The sequence below is a fragment of the Trichosurus vulpecula genome, chromosome 3 (assembly GCF_011100635.1).
Source record: "Trichosurus vulpecula isolate mTriVul1 chromosome 3, mTriVul1.pri, whole genome shotgun sequence".
NCBI classification, from domain to species: domain Eukaryota; kingdom Metazoa; phylum Chordata; class Mammalia; order Diprotodontia; family Phalangeridae; genus Trichosurus; species Trichosurus vulpecula.
In genome coordinates this window covers 203,804,315-203,819,760 of record NC_050575.1, presented here as the reverse complement: position 1 = coordinate 203,819,760, position 15,446 = coordinate 203,804,315, and the positions used below count along the sequence as shown (strand labels likewise).

At 39.2% G+C, this 15,446-nt stretch overlaps 1 protein-coding gene across 1 annotated transcript in view; it reads right to left on the bottom strand.

Moving 5' to 3' along the window:
• The window catches only part of STK4 (serine/threonine kinase 4), a 123,904-nt gene that overhangs the window by 83,845 nt on the left and 24,613 nt on the right, over positions 1–15,446 (bottom strand). Inside the window, exons 7-9 of the mRNA XM_036751874.1 lie at positions 14,935–15,072; positions 12,951–13,079; positions 9,269–9,455 (exon numbers count right to left, since the gene is read on the bottom strand). Coding sequence (XP_036607769.1) covers positions 9,269–9,455; positions 12,951–13,079; positions 14,935–15,072 — 454 coding nt within the window. The remainder of the gene's footprint in view (positions 1–9,268; positions 9,456–12,950; positions 13,080–14,934; positions 15,073–15,446) is intronic.

The following is a 15,446-nucleotide window of genomic DNA, read 5'->3' as shown; positions in this document are numbered from 1 at the left end:
GTGGTGGCAAAGAATTGGAAATTGAGGTGATGCCCATCAATTGGGGAATGGCTAAACAAGCTGTGGTTTATGAATGTCATGGAATACTATTGTTCCATAAGAAATGGTAAGCAGGCAGACTTCAGAAAAACATGGAAAGACACTGCATGAATACACGGTAACAGCAACACTGTGTGATGACCAACTTTGTCAGACTTAGCTCTTCTGACCAATGCAATGATCTAAGACAATTCCAAAAGACTCATGATGGAAAATGCTATCCACATCCAGAGAAAGAACTATAGAGTATGAATGCAGATCAAAGTATACTATTTTCTTTGGTTTGTTTTTTGTTTTTCTTTCTCGTGGTTTTTCCCTTTTGTTCTGATTCTTCTTTCACAACATGACTAATGTGGAAATATTTTTAATATGATCGTACTATGATAGCCTATAGCAGATCACATGCCATCTTGGGAAGGGGGGAAATTTAGAACTCAAAATCTTATAAAAGTGAATGTTGGAAACTATAAATTTTTTAAAAATTAAAGAATAATCTTCTCTTCTAGATATAGAGATCTAGCCTCTCCTTTCCCTTCATACTGATGCCAACTTAATCTTCCTCATGTTATCCATCTACACAGATAACTCCCAGATCTATATATCCAGCCTTAAGGTTTCTCACGAGCTTTAACTTCACATCTCTCAGTAATGCTTGTTTGTTTCAACGGTCAGCTCAAATACCAATTCCTGTATGAAGCCTTTCCTGACCCCCTAACACTGCTAGTATTTTCCCCTTCCCTCAGCAAATTTGCCATTTATTAATTTTCTTTATATTTTGTATTTAATGTGTACATGTTGCCTCTTCAGATAGAATGGAAGCTCCCTGAAGTCAGGCACTATTTCATTTTTTTGTTTTTATAGCACAGTGCCTGGTATATAGTAGGTACTTAATAATACTGGCTGACTGATTCATCATGCATGGATCTGTTCGTTCATTTAACCAATCAGTATTTATTAAGCATCTGCTATATACAAGGAATTGATTAGGCTCTGGTGAAAGATAAAGGTTAGATAAGATACTACTTAGATAAGATCTAGGACCTATAGTCATCCCTCTTCTGAAAACCCTCTTATTGCTCCCCATTATAAGGCCAACTTCTTGGTTGGCTTTCCAGGCCCTATAACCTGGGGCCTCCTTGTTACTACCATCTTATCTCAAACTACTTTCCCCAACATGAACTATGTACCAGCAAAATCATCTCCCCATCTCCAGCTTTTAAAATATTAGCCCCCTTTTGGAAACTGGTCTTTTTTGTTGTTGCTCCAAAGTTCAGACTGCTGGGTGACAGTTTAGATCAGTGGTTCTTGAAGTGTGGTCTGGGACCCCCTTTCGATGGGTCCATGAGGTCAAAACTATTTTCACAATAATACTAATATGTCATTTGCCTATTAAAACACTCCTCCTTTTTCCAACCACATAACTGTGTGAGGTCAGATTTTTTTATATACTTCAACCAGAACAACATATTAAAACAGATTAAAAGCAGAAGTAGATATGAGGATACAGCTGTCGTCTATTAAACTGGATATTAAAGAAATTTCCAAAAATATGTAAAATGATGTCACTCCTCTTGCTAATTATTTTTGAAAGTAATTTTTTAGTGTTATTTATGTTAACATGTAATGAGGTTATTATTATTTTAAAATGAATGAATATTTTTAAATTTTGTCAGCTTTAATTTTTGATATGATAAATATTGATAGCTATAATTCATATAAATAAAAACTCTTTGGGATCCTCAAATTTTTAAGAGTATAAAGAGGTTGAGACCAAAAAGTTTGAGAACTGTTGGTTTAGGGAGTACTATGTAGAAGAAAGAGCAGATGTCCAGGAGTTCCAGTCCCAGCTATTGCATTAATCAGCTGACTGAGGCAAATCATTTCATCTTTTTAGTTTCTAGGTTTGGTTTCCACTTTGCAAAAGTAAATTAGACGACTTCTAAATTTCCTTTCTGTTCTAATAATCTGTGAATCCATAAAATCTAGTTTGAATGCCAGTTCCCAAATAATCAGAAATGATCTTTCACTTAACCTTTTCAGGACTGTTTTCCCTTTGTAAAATGAGGAGGTTGGATTAGATGACCTTCAAAGGCCCCTCTCAGCTCCACTAAATTATGAATCTGTGAAACCCAGTTAGAATGCCAATTCCCAGATGGTAAGAAATGATCTTTCCTTTTTAGTATTTCACATGGTTTTTATACTTATCTTTCTCTATTTTATGACACTGTACAATTATTGTATGATTATCCTAGAATATTACAATGTATGTGCATTCTATATTCCCTGTATTCTAAGTATTGAGGACAAAGACCATGCTTTTTTCCTCTGAGTGCCTAACAGATGCTTAATAACATTCCTGAAAGACTGAATTAATCTATTTATGACAATGTAATTGCCATTTTCTTATTGGCAAAAGCAAGCAGGTCAGAACAACTTACTGCCACGCAACCAATGTCTCTAACTCATTACATCTAGTGTATAACCTACCTTCCCTGGTCATGGAGGTCATATTGTATAATGGTGAGAAGCTATGACTTGGAATCTGAGAGACACAAGACTAACTCCTGCCTCTTGCTACTTACTACCAGGTTCAATTTCAAGTAAAGCTCTTGCTCCTCTTTGGGCTTTGGCTTCCTCATCTGTAATATGAAGGGACCGCATTACATTTTCTTTAAGGCCTGCACTGCCCAGCTCCAAATTCTATGATGCTACTGCTTCTAGGGCTCTCTTGTGCTCTTCTTTATTATTACACTACTGCCCTCTCCTGGAAAAATTGCCTCATAATGATTTTTAGCTCTCCAGTTACCAGTGTAATTGCTAGAAATACAGATTGTAAACTCTAGTTCCAATCACGATGAAATTGTGAAAATTCACAGTCTAATATGCAGCTTGGAGAGATTTTGTGAATATATTTTCAGGCACCAAGAGCCTGTGGTTTTTAGCTTATCCCATAAAGACTGAGAATAGCAACAGCTTCCAAAGATAAGATGAGGCCCAACATCTGGATATAATTAGAAAAAACCGAATATACAATTTGGATTTGGTCTCTTCACTGGGAAGGTGACCCTGAATTATTTGTGCAACTGTTAAGAAAGACCGTGCGCCAAAATATCTACTCTTCCATAAACCTTACAAAAGGGAGAACATTCAATAACCACTAGTTCACTAAGAATTTTATTTTTTCAGAAAGGAAAAGATGAAGACAGCCTTATTGTGACCAAAAAAACCCCAAATCCAAAACAAAAACCATTCCCAAAAAAGCAATGGATTCTGCAGGCATAAGATAAAGGTATTAAACTTGACAAAGAAATGCTCCTATGTGTCCCAAATCTGCTCTCTTCCATTACAGGATGCTTAACAGATTCTGCTTATCCCCAACACGTTTAGGTACCCACTACCTTGCTGCCAAGGAATTTCTCAAAAAATATAGCACCTTGTCAACACATTAACAAAATAGTTACACTGCCTTTATTTTGGCTAACAACGATAGGTCATAATGTAGTAGAAAGAGCATCAGACTTGGAATCAAGAGACCAGGGTCTGAGACCAGTCTTAGGCAAGCATCTTCAACTCTCCTGGCCCTGGTTTCCTCCTCTGAAAAATAGGAGATTTGAAGTAGATGATTTTTAGAGTCCATTTCCATCTCTGAAATCATAAGACAAGGTACATGCTCAAATGTACAGAATATGCTTACACAATGAATGCTACTTTTATCAAGGGAGAGGAGTAAAAATCTGAGTAGCAGGTTCACAGGAATCAGAATCTACTCTAATTAACAAGCAGCTCCAAATGAAGAAAGTTTCAAAGTCTAAAAACGAATTACTTTTCATAAATAACTGCATGCAAACTGAGAAAGGATATAAATTCAAGGTCTGTTCCAGCTCCTACCCTTCTGTTGCCTTTGTGAATTTCAAAAAGATACTGACTTTTATATATGTCTGCACCAGCCACTTGAATCTCTTATAGGACAGAAAGATTATGGAGTAGCAAGTGCACAATACTTTGATAATTGTATAAACTTTAAAACTATGTCATGAAAATCCTTTCAAAGAACTGGGCATGACAGGAATAATTATTCATCATTTATCCAGCTCTTTCCATAAGGGCAATTTCCTCATAACACTCTGTGAGTAGTACAAGTATTTTCAGATGAGGAAACTGAGGTTCACCATTAATATGTCAGAGCCATAACCCAAAACCAGGCTTTCTGACTCTCACAGTCCAGTACTCTTCCTTCTACATCATATTGCCATTCCACTTAATTTGGGCAAAATATAAGACATACACGATCATAATCTTAAAAAAATATTAATAATAATTCTTGTTTATATTGAATTTATAGCTTACCAAAAATTTCCTCACAGAATCCCTGAGAAGCAGCATGTAGTAGTGAAAAAAGTGCTAGACTGAAAAGTAAGACGAGCTGGGTGTGAAATCCAGTTTTGCTACTTAGTGCCTAGATGACCCTTGGGATCACAAGCTCTCTGGGCCTGAGTTTCCATATCTGTAAAATGAGGGAGCAGATGGGATAATCTCTAATGTCCCTCCAGTTGGAAATCTTCAATTCTATAAATATATAATTCTTGAAACACAAGCATGTGGAAGGAAAATGGATCAGATTTACTCTATTTGGACCAAGGAGTCATGGATAGAAGGTAAAAGCAGGCAGATTTTAGTTCAATCTAAAGAACTAACTAGTGGGATCAGCTGTCTCCTTGAGAATTAAGTTTCTCATCAGTGGAAATGTCCAAGCAGAGGCTGAATTTGCCAGAATTAGTGTAAAGGGAATTCATGCTTAAGGTAGAGGTTGGACAGGATGGCCTCTGAGATTCCTTCCAGTTCTAAGATTTCATGAGAATCAAAGAAATTAGAAACAGCACAGTAACGGTATTGTGGTGAAGGAAGTGTTAAAATACCAGTAGTACTTTATGTCCTAATTACTTGCAAATGCTATAACCGTGAGCTGGAGAGAATATGATAACACACAAGGGAAGTAGTGTTACAACAACTCTCTTCAAACAACTGCAGTTAGAGGGAAAAAATGGGCTGATGGTCAAGAATTCCTGTACTATGCAGCAAAGAAATCAGTATCTGATGAAGAGTGTTGAAATAAAGAAATTTCAACAGGATCTGTGCCTTTGGTTTCAATACAACAAAACTACACATCAACAATAGCTGTCTTATTAGAGTCAGTACTTTCTGTGAACGACACAAATACCTCACTTTTTTCATCTTGAAACATTAACATTGATTCACCTAAAACATGCCTGAGTTGTCCTTTATTAGATGTGTTGTTATGTTCCAAATTATCATTTTTAAAGAGATTAATGTGGCAACAGTTCTAAAGGGGAAAAAAATTAGAGGGATACAAGAAAAATAGAAGTTACAATTAATGTCCTTACAGGAATTCCAGTCTGGTAGAGGAGACATATCTTTTGATTCTTTGAAAGATCTGATTTCACTGGTACTCACTGCACCAAAATATACTGAAATTCCTCCACATTTCTTAAGTTGTCATGGCTAAAAAGTTAATTATGTGTTGGAGGTGGCACAGTGGATAGGGGAGCTGGACTTAAGAGTCAGGAAGACCTGATCCTGTCTTGGAAACATTAGCTGTGTGACCTAGGGCAAGTCACTTAATCTCTCTGCACCTCAGTTTCCTCATTTGTAAAATGAAGAAGCTGGCCTCAATGGCCTCTAATGTCCCTTCTAGCTCTAAATCTTATCCTCCTACCATGGTGAGCATATTTTGCTAATCTGGTCCTTGGATGGCACATACACTGTCTACCATCAGGACAGCATTTAAAGCTTTTTCAGCTTGCTAAGACAGAAAGGCTAGAGCTTGCCTTCTCTTGGCTTAGCCTTCAAGAACTCATGGCCATTTCTACTTCATGAAGATGCAATGGAAAAAGACTACTGAAGCAAACATATAACTTTAAAGTGACAGGAGATGAGTGGCAAATACCAAGTGACATCATGTGGCGTGACTATGATTATGTATGAGTCTGACAGAGAGGGGAGTAAGGGAATATAAAATGAAGCACCATGTGTTGTTTGTACTCAATAGCACGGTCAGTGAACCAGTGAACAAATGGTTTAGTGACTGAACCTTCTGTGGTAGTAGAATACCAAGAACCAATTAGAAGTGGGGGAGGAGAGAGGTCCCTTTTCAAAGGTGGAATGGGCTGCCACAGGAGGTAGTAAACTCTCTGTCACTTAAGGACTTCAAGTGGCAGCTGGAATGACTTATCAGGGATGAAATGGAGGGGATGGCTAATTAGTTACAGGTTAAAATAGAGGCCCTATAATCCCCATGATTCAAGGAAGGTAGAGAGAGGGAGAGAAGGCCGAGGGGGGGGGGAGGGAGGAGAACAACTCATTTACTTTTTATCTCACTAAACTAATTTTAAAAGCCTAGGTCATATTTAACCTTTCCAAACTGGCATATAAAAGTTCTGATCTCTGTCATTCTGGACAGCCAGAGGCTGGGGAAAAGGTGACAGTGAGGCAGCACGCAAGCCAGGACTTTCATAAAAAGGGACTGTCAAGCTCTCTGTAGGAAGCAGCTCTTAACTGAGAGAGGGAAGGTAGCAAAGTGGCAGCAGTAAGTGTTCGCCAGTTTTAGTTGGCTATGACTAGTCTAGGCAAAGCAATGACAGTTGTTAAAATGATACAAGATAGGAGAGTTGAAGGATTCCTAGCTGTTCTTGGCTTTATTTCTGTCTATGCCCTTGGACAAATCATATGCTGTTTCTACTGTGAGATTAAATAGCAAACACCACAGCAGCTTTGGGAAGATCAATTTCCCTTGGAAGGGTGTCTGAAAATCCTTGGAAGAAAAGTCTTAAGACAAACAAGGAAAAGTCTGTTTTCTATACTACTTAACTAGAACAGAAAGAAGACTGAATTAGTAGTCAGAAGACTAGGGTTCAAATCCTAGCTCCATCATTTATTTTGTCATTTCCTCCCTCTGAACCTCAGTTTTCCCAATATGTAAAATGAAGGAGCTGTACTAGATTATATCTACTATCTCTGCTAGGTCATGTCATGTGGTAGAGAAAGGTCTTGTAGTGCAAGACTGAGGTTTGGCTCTGGGGTCTGATACTTATGAGTTCTATAACCTAGGGCAAATCACTGAACCCCTCTGAACTTCATCTATAAAATGAGGCTCATACTACTTAAACTACGAACTCACAGGATTGTTATAAGGAAAACGAAACCTTAAAGCAATGTGTTATTTTCTTTTTATGTTCTAAGATCCTATAGCACTCCAGTACCTTCCAGTTATACCTATGTTCTAAGATATCTTCCTGACCTGACCTTATATGATTCCTCTAAACAAGTTCCACGGCAGAGTGTATTGGCAATGAAAATGGGCTCTTAGCACTTAATTCAACCAAGTGTCCTTTAAGAGTCTGGCCTTTATTTCCTTGATTAAATTAGGAGTCCTTGACAACCTCCTTGCCTCAAGGGAAAGCCTAGATTACATGGGGTTGAGTGACAGGTTTGTGACATCAGAGGCTTTTAGACCACGTGGGTTTGAGTCACATTTTTGTGATGATTTTAGGTCATGTGGGTGAGTTGCATGTGTGACTCACCCTTGACCCTGAAAAAGATATAAAACCAGAGGTTGGCTTTCTCTTTTTCTGGAACTCTGACCCACAGCAGGAGTGCCGTGTGACTCTGGGCCAGCCATTGTTATGAGCTCCCTGGCTGAACTCAGATGTTGGTAAGTATGAATTGTATGTAGCCTGTCTGTTGATGTTTGTAATTTGTTTGTATTCGCTCTGAAGTTCAGGGTGCTGGCTTTTTCTCCTGAACTAAGTGAACGGTATTTGTATGCTGGATTAAAGTAGGCTAATGTTGCTTTCCTTAATAAAGCAGATCAAAAGGACCTGGGCTTGCAGGGAGCTAGGTGTTGTTGGCATTACAGCCCCACAGCCGTTGTTAGCTGGATTGTTGAAACACAGAGCCATCATTTTCCTTCAAGTCAATCCAACCAATTCAACAAACATTTTCTCACCAAGTGAATTAAGGCTTGGGGGCCATTTGATTAAAGTTATTAAATTGCAGATGTAGAATAATTCTCTTAAAAAAAAAACTTTAAGCTGTATTTACACACTACTAATAGGAAAGAGTTTTAGGAAGGGATATCAAAAGTTTAGGGAATCTTCTCATATTCTTGGGTAGATTTCCTGACAGAAGTTATTTAATTTCCTCCTGGAACAAAATAAAATCATTGTCCTGGTCTTGTTGTGGCCATAAAATGCTTTTTTTTAAGACCACGTTCCTACAGTAGTACCAATGTTGCATTATTTATCTGCAATAATATAAAAAGTTATTTAAATTCTCAGTTTATGAAAGAGCTCCCTCTACTGGTCCCAGATCATTATATACTTCAAAGAAAGCACAATGGTCTCAATATTACCTTAGTGCAGGGGCTTTTAATCTGGGGTTCATGAGCTTAAAAAATACTTTGATAACTGCTTTACTTTGCAAGCCTGTACATTTTATTGTATGCACTTAAGAACAGTATTCTGAGAAGGGATTCACAGACTTCAGAAAATGCCAAAGAGTCCACTAACACAAAAGAACCCCTGCACTAGCAAGGGATAGCATGGCAGCATGAAAAGATGACTGGGAATCAAGAGACTTGAACTTCAGTGCCAGCCCTGCCACTTTCTATGTAATCTCAGACAAGTCACCTCCCCTCTCTGGCCTTCAAGCACTTCATCTGTAAAATGAAGGGGCTGATGTAACAAAGGACATTACAGAATTAGGTGTTATAGATCAGAGGGAGCACATCGAGAGCAACCTAGGTGGAATAGGTTTATTTTATTTATGAATGATTTTTAATGAATGCAATATTAATCCTTGCAGATAAGCAATAATCATTAAAGTCCATTAGAAAATTCACCAAATAAATAAATAAATAAAACGAAGGGGCTGGCTAGACTACTTTTCAGGCTCCCTCTAGTTCTAACATTTTATTAAGTCAAGGAAACATAGAAGGAAGGATATAAAAGCAGTATCATTAGAGAAGTTAGAAGAGACTGGGAGAAGAAACTAAGACTTAATATATTAGGAGGGTTCTCACCAACCTTTTTTACCCTATGGATAGAAAGAGAAGACAGACAGGCAACCAGGAGCATATTTGATAAGGAATAACTCTTTACAGAAGCACTTACATAGCTTGTTTTCTGAGTCATTATGTCTATCAATCACTTACTTTTCATAGTCCCTTCCTCCTCCTCCTCTTCAGTGTTGATCACCATTGTGCCCAACTGTGATGGCAAAGTATCATCGTGCTCTATCATGGTATTGGCCCCATCGCTCAGGGTACTGGCAGCTCGTACTGTGCCGGTCTCATCTCCAACAGCACGAACCATCGTGCCTGAATCAGTTTCATCCTCTTCCTGTAAGAGTGCAATGCCCAGAAAAAAGCTGATTTACATTACAATGAATCATAACTGAGCTCTCACATCTGACTAAACAGGGTATACCATGCAAAAAGATGACAGCTAAAGGACTGTCTGACCTCATGGGACTAGGAGCATAGCCATTTCATCTCATTCGGATTTGGTACAGTAAAACGAGCATGGACTGAGAACCAGAAAACTAGGGTTCTAGTCCCAACTCAATGCATTGCCTCAGAGAAAGAAGTCTCTTCCCCTCTCTGGGCCCTGGAATCCTCACTAAAAATGAAGAGGTTGGATCATATTCTTCAAGAACCCATGTTTTAGCTGGTGTTAAGTATTCCTTCCACTTACACAGGATCCAAACTTTCTAAGGTTTGGTGGCTGGTCTTTGAATGTTCCTGTGGCCATAACCATTAGTACTCTGCAGTCAACCTGGCGAAGAGTCTCTTGGACCTTAACTATGTTTGTCCTTGATGACAGATACACAGTTATTTCCTGGGCCTATATTAGAAATGTTTTCAAGTTGGTAAGACCTGCTGAGGTTTGTGCATAACGGATGGATAGCCTTCCAGGGCCCAGAGTCACCTCCATGCCCCAATAATTTATAAGAGAGAATCTTTACTGTATGAGGCTTAGTATGGGGCAGCAAGGTGACACAATGGATAGAGCACTGGGCCTGGAGTCAGGAGGACCCAAGTTTAAATAGATTTGAGGCCAGACCTCAGACACCTACTAGCTGTGTGACCCTGGGCAAGTCATTTAACCTCTGTTTGCCTCAGTTTCTTCATCTGTAAAATGAGGATAATAATAACACTGAACTCCCAGAGTTGTTGTGAGAATCAAATAAGATAATAATCATAAAGTGCCAAAAAAGAGGAAAAAAAACAAAACCAAAACAAAATAAAAATAAAGTGCTAAGCAGTGCCTTGCACATAGTGAGGGCTACGTCAGCTACTGATATTATCATTATTGTTATTACTAAGTAAAAGATAAAGAAATACCAAACAGTTATTTCCTAAACAATGAACAGGCAAAATATAAAATTTATAAAATGTATTTAATCACACGGGGGCAGCACATGACATCTTGGAAGGGTATTTTAACAAATACCACTGAGAAATAAACAAAGCTAGCTAAGTCATCTGGCATGTTTGGGAACTAGTTTCTTCATTTGTAAAACAGCAGGGAGGAATGAGGTTGGGGATGGAGGGCCCTTTCAGCTCTAAATCCTATATCCTCCACTGGTTACAGAACACAGAACGTTAGTGCTGGAGAAGACCTGAGAGACCAATCATCTCATTTTACATATAGGAAAACTGAGGTCCAGAGAAGTGAGGTGGTGTGTTCACCTTATTACCTGTGTCACACAGGTAATAAGTAGTAAAGATTCCGTAGTGGCCCTGAAATGCAAGAAACATATGACCTTCTGCACGTCAAATCTTCCTCTCACTAGGTCACAAGAACAGCCAGATCACAAAGCCAATGGGACACTGTCATAGGAAGTCTTTAAACACAGAACTGAATGACAAATTGTTGAGATATCACAGAAGAGATTCACAATTTAAGTAAGGGTTGGACTAGACGGTCTCCAAGGTCCTTCCCAACCGTCAATCAAGGAAGAGGGCTGGGGGAGACAGGAGTCCTTGGGCCCCCCAAGGAGAAGGGCACAAAGAAGGGGTACCTCAGAGGGGTCTGGAGGGCCAGAGAAAGTAGTTTTCCAAAATGGTGTTGTGGTTAGCCATAGAGGTCTGACATCATTCATTCAGGTACTAAGAAGAATACCAGAACACAGAGAGACTCTCAGGACTTCAGATATCTGGATCATAGATATGGCTGGAAGGAAACTCACATGTCATCTGGTATAACCCTCTCATTATACAGATAAGAAACATGATTTGTCCAGGTCACAGGGGAAGTGTTAGAGCCATAAGCTCTAATTAATTGAACCCAGATCCTCTGACTCCAGATGCAATACTCTTTCCACTGCACCATGATCAGAAACGGAAGATTCAGGGTCCTATGGTTTGGGTATTCACCATTATGGCCAGTTTACCTCAAAAGTTAAGCTCTTTTGGCCTCTTGAATAAATACACACATACACATACATACATACACACACACACACACACACACACACACACAAAACTTCTGAAGTGATGCCTGTCTCCTGCTAATTATAAATAGGATCTGGTAAACAGAGTCAGTATGGCACAGTAGACAGTGTTGTCCTTAAAGTTAGGACCTGGGTTCCCATCCCATATTTGACAAACACTGCCCAGTGCCAAGTTCCTCTCTAAGACTAAGTTGCAGATAAGTTGCTGATTTTCATCTATGGAGCTTCCACATTGGAAGTTCTCCCTTGGGGCAGCTAGGTGGCGCAGTGAGTGGAGCACCAGCTGGGGAGTCAGGAGGACCTGAGTTCAAATCTAGCCTTGGACACTTCTTAGCTGTATGATGTTGGGTAAGTCACTTAACCCTAATTGCCCTGCCTTCCCTCCTCCAAAAAAAAAAAGTTCTCCCCTACTGAGAAAATTACAGATCTGGATCATTCCCTTCTTCCCACCAAATAAATGGGTCTAAAGAATTCTGAACTGGGAGCCCAGAGACCTGACTCTCATTAGGACTCTGCTACTAACCCTGGGAAAAACACTTCCCTTTTCTGGATCTGTTTCCTTCTGTCCATGGATATGTACAAGATAGGAGGTTCTCCGAGTATGTTCCAGGAATCCTTGGGGGTTTCCAAGATCCTTTCAGGTAATTTGAGAGGTCAATACTAAAACTTTATTTGCCTAATAAAATACACTGCTTTTTCCCAACTACATATTTGGGTTAGGCCAATTTTTCTTCATTTACTTCAATCAGAACAACATAATAAAACTGAATGAATGCAGAAGCAGATGTGAGAATCCAACTGTCTTCTATTAAGTCACTGAAGAGATATGCAAAGATATGCAAAACAATACCACTCTTCTTATTAATTTTTTTGGTTTTGGAAAGTAGTTGTTTTTCATTAAAAATGTGTTATCTATGTTAACATGTAATGGGTTTATTATTATTTTTAAATGAGTAAATATTTTAAAATTATATCAGTTTTCATTTCTAATTCAGTAAATGTTGATAGATAGAGCTCATATAAATGAAAGCAATTTGGGGGTCTTCAATAATTTTTAAGAGGATAAAGGAGTCTGGAGTCCAAAAAGTTTGAGAGCCACTGGCCTAGATGATCTCTTAAGTTTGACTCCTTTTCTATAATCTAAAGTTTCTTTCTAGTTCTGTCATTGTGTGACAGCTAAAGCAGAAGTGCCTCAGGGGACCAAAAGAAAAATAAAACCAGTCACAATTTTAGGAGAGATAGGCCAAGAAAGGAATGAGGCCAAACTGTGGTCTCAGACGAAGGATAAGCCACCTGCCCAAAGTCCCTCTCCACCTCAGAGGCAGATCTTAGAGGGCCTAACCATAGAGCCCAGAGGCCTGGGTCTTTCTGCCACTCACAGAGTTGTCATCGTCATCCTGATCCAGCTCTCGCTGCTGGGCTTCTTGGCGTTTCAGTTTGACATCCATAGCTTCATTAATCAAGTCCCGTAGTATTGACACTCCTTTTGCACTCTTAACAAATGGATGCTTGAAAAAAACAACGGCAGCACACCATCAATATGATGCTGTCGAGAGCACGTAAGCTCTGCTTACCACACGGTCCTGGATTGTGGACAGGCATATCTACCTCTGTCCAACAGCTTCTCTGCCAGGATGCCTCCCTCCCCCCACATCTGAGCCATCCTTCAAGGCCCAGGTTAAAGCCAGCCTTCTTCAGGAGGATACCTCCAGTTGATGATGAGCTCTCCCTCCCCTGAACTTCTGTACACTTAACATCAAAACCACTCACCAAAGACTTAATCATATACTACTGCCTTGGGATAGATAAAGTGTACGATAAATTGCCACTCTGCATGATTATTTAATATTTCTTTGTGTATCTGGCAAAAGCCTTAGCCTTGGAGTCCGGAGACCAAGATTACAGATTCAGTTCTGCCACTGACGTACCTTGTGTGACTATGGTTCCAGTTATTGTCTTTCTCTGAGCCTCAGTTTCCCCATGTATATGTGAATTGGGGAGAATAATATTGGCACACCCTCCCTCAGAGGGCTAGTCCTCCATAAATGTGAGCCCTTGTTATTGTCTCCTCAAAGAGACTGTCTGCTGATTGGGTATAAAGCGCATGTCTCATGCTACTATGAACCTCCCCGCAAGCCTAGCACAGTTACTAGACATATTGATATCAGATCTTGAAACAGAGGTTCACCTTTGGGCTCATAAAATTAGCAATTATGTAATTATGGCAAGTCACTTAAACCTCGTGAACCTCTCAGTGTCTCCACCTGTAAAATGGGGATCACAGTACTATTGTGAGGCAACTATGAAGTACTAGGTAAGTGTGACTCCCTCGTACCAAGAGTAGTATTGGATGCACCATAAAACATTTCTCAACAAATGAATGACAATGATATGGAAGACTGATAAATAATCCTTGAAATAAAAGTAACTGCATCTTACAAAAGAACTGCATGAGAAAGGCAAATGGTAGTACAGAGAAAATTTACTATACATGTACCATTAGACTCTAAGTTCCTTTGTATACCCAGTGACCGTACACCTCCATGCACAAAGCAGGCATCAAATAAATAGGAGTCAGGAAAGCTGAGTTCAGGCTCTGCTCCAAGCTGGCCTATGACCCTGGGTACGTCCCTGCTTCTTCCTGGGTCTGTTTCTGCATCTAGAAAATGAGGGTCTTGATCTCAATGACTGACAGGTCCTTTCTAGTTCTAACATTTGATGGATTGTAGAGTTATAAGAATTCACCTTTTTGTAAGCAAGAGTTATTTTATTCAACCTCATAATTAATTATGAAACAATTAGAAAATAAATTATTTTTATGCCAGTTCACTTTCTTTCCAACTTGTAAGACACAAGCTAAAGGCAATAAAATCAACATCACTTATGAATTTATGATTAACAGTCATATGTTCCACATGCATAGGCACAAAATAGCAAATGAGGCAGGGTGGTTCTGTGGGAAAAGTGCCAGTTCTGTGATTACTATCTTACTCAGGTGATCATGGGCAAATCCTAACCTCTCTGAGATACAGCTTCCTCATCTGTAAAATGGGGATAATAATCTATATGTTATAAGGAAAGCATTTAGTGAACAAATTATTGTCCTTTTCAAAGATGCTCTAAGGAAGAGCCCTTGAGAGGTGCTGGCTTGCCCACAGTCACCTGGCTAGTAAGGGCTACTCTAAAGTACTGGTCACTTCTTCCTTGATTATTACACCCCAGACTTCTTCAAATATCACTTAAGACTTTACCTAATCTCTTCAGCCTTAAGGTACTTCCACACTGCCGAGAGAAATTACCACATTTATCTCCATCACATGTTCCAATCTGTCACTAGGGATCCTAGCCAGGTGAGTTTCATACCTGAAGGAGCTGAGTAGCTGTGGCCCGGTGCTCAGGGCTCTTCACAAGACACTGCTTCACAAAATCAGCAAAGCTGTCAGACCAGAGCTCTGGCTTTCGGAAAGTGGGAGGGGGATTCGTAGGAATCATGAAGATGGCCTGAAACAAAAAGGTTTTCAAAGGGGAAAAAAGTGGTATCTCATTAGAAATCTTACTAGGGAAGTTGATGAAAAATGAAACTTAAAATTGAAGGCAGAAACCATGTATCCTGTATCTGTGCCTACCCCTGCACCTACCAAGTACGGCATATTACATATACCAGGCATTTCTACAATGAATCATAGTAAATAAATGAATGAATGAAAAAAGACTTCATTCTTTCCACTAACATGCCCCTCTAGATACTAATAAAAGTCTGAATATTTCAAAACAGTGAGACTGTGGAGTCATTTTCTGAAATCTTCCTTGTTCATGTCTTTCTGAAACATACTATCCCATCCAGCATTATTTTTGGTTCATTTCAGATGCTCTGC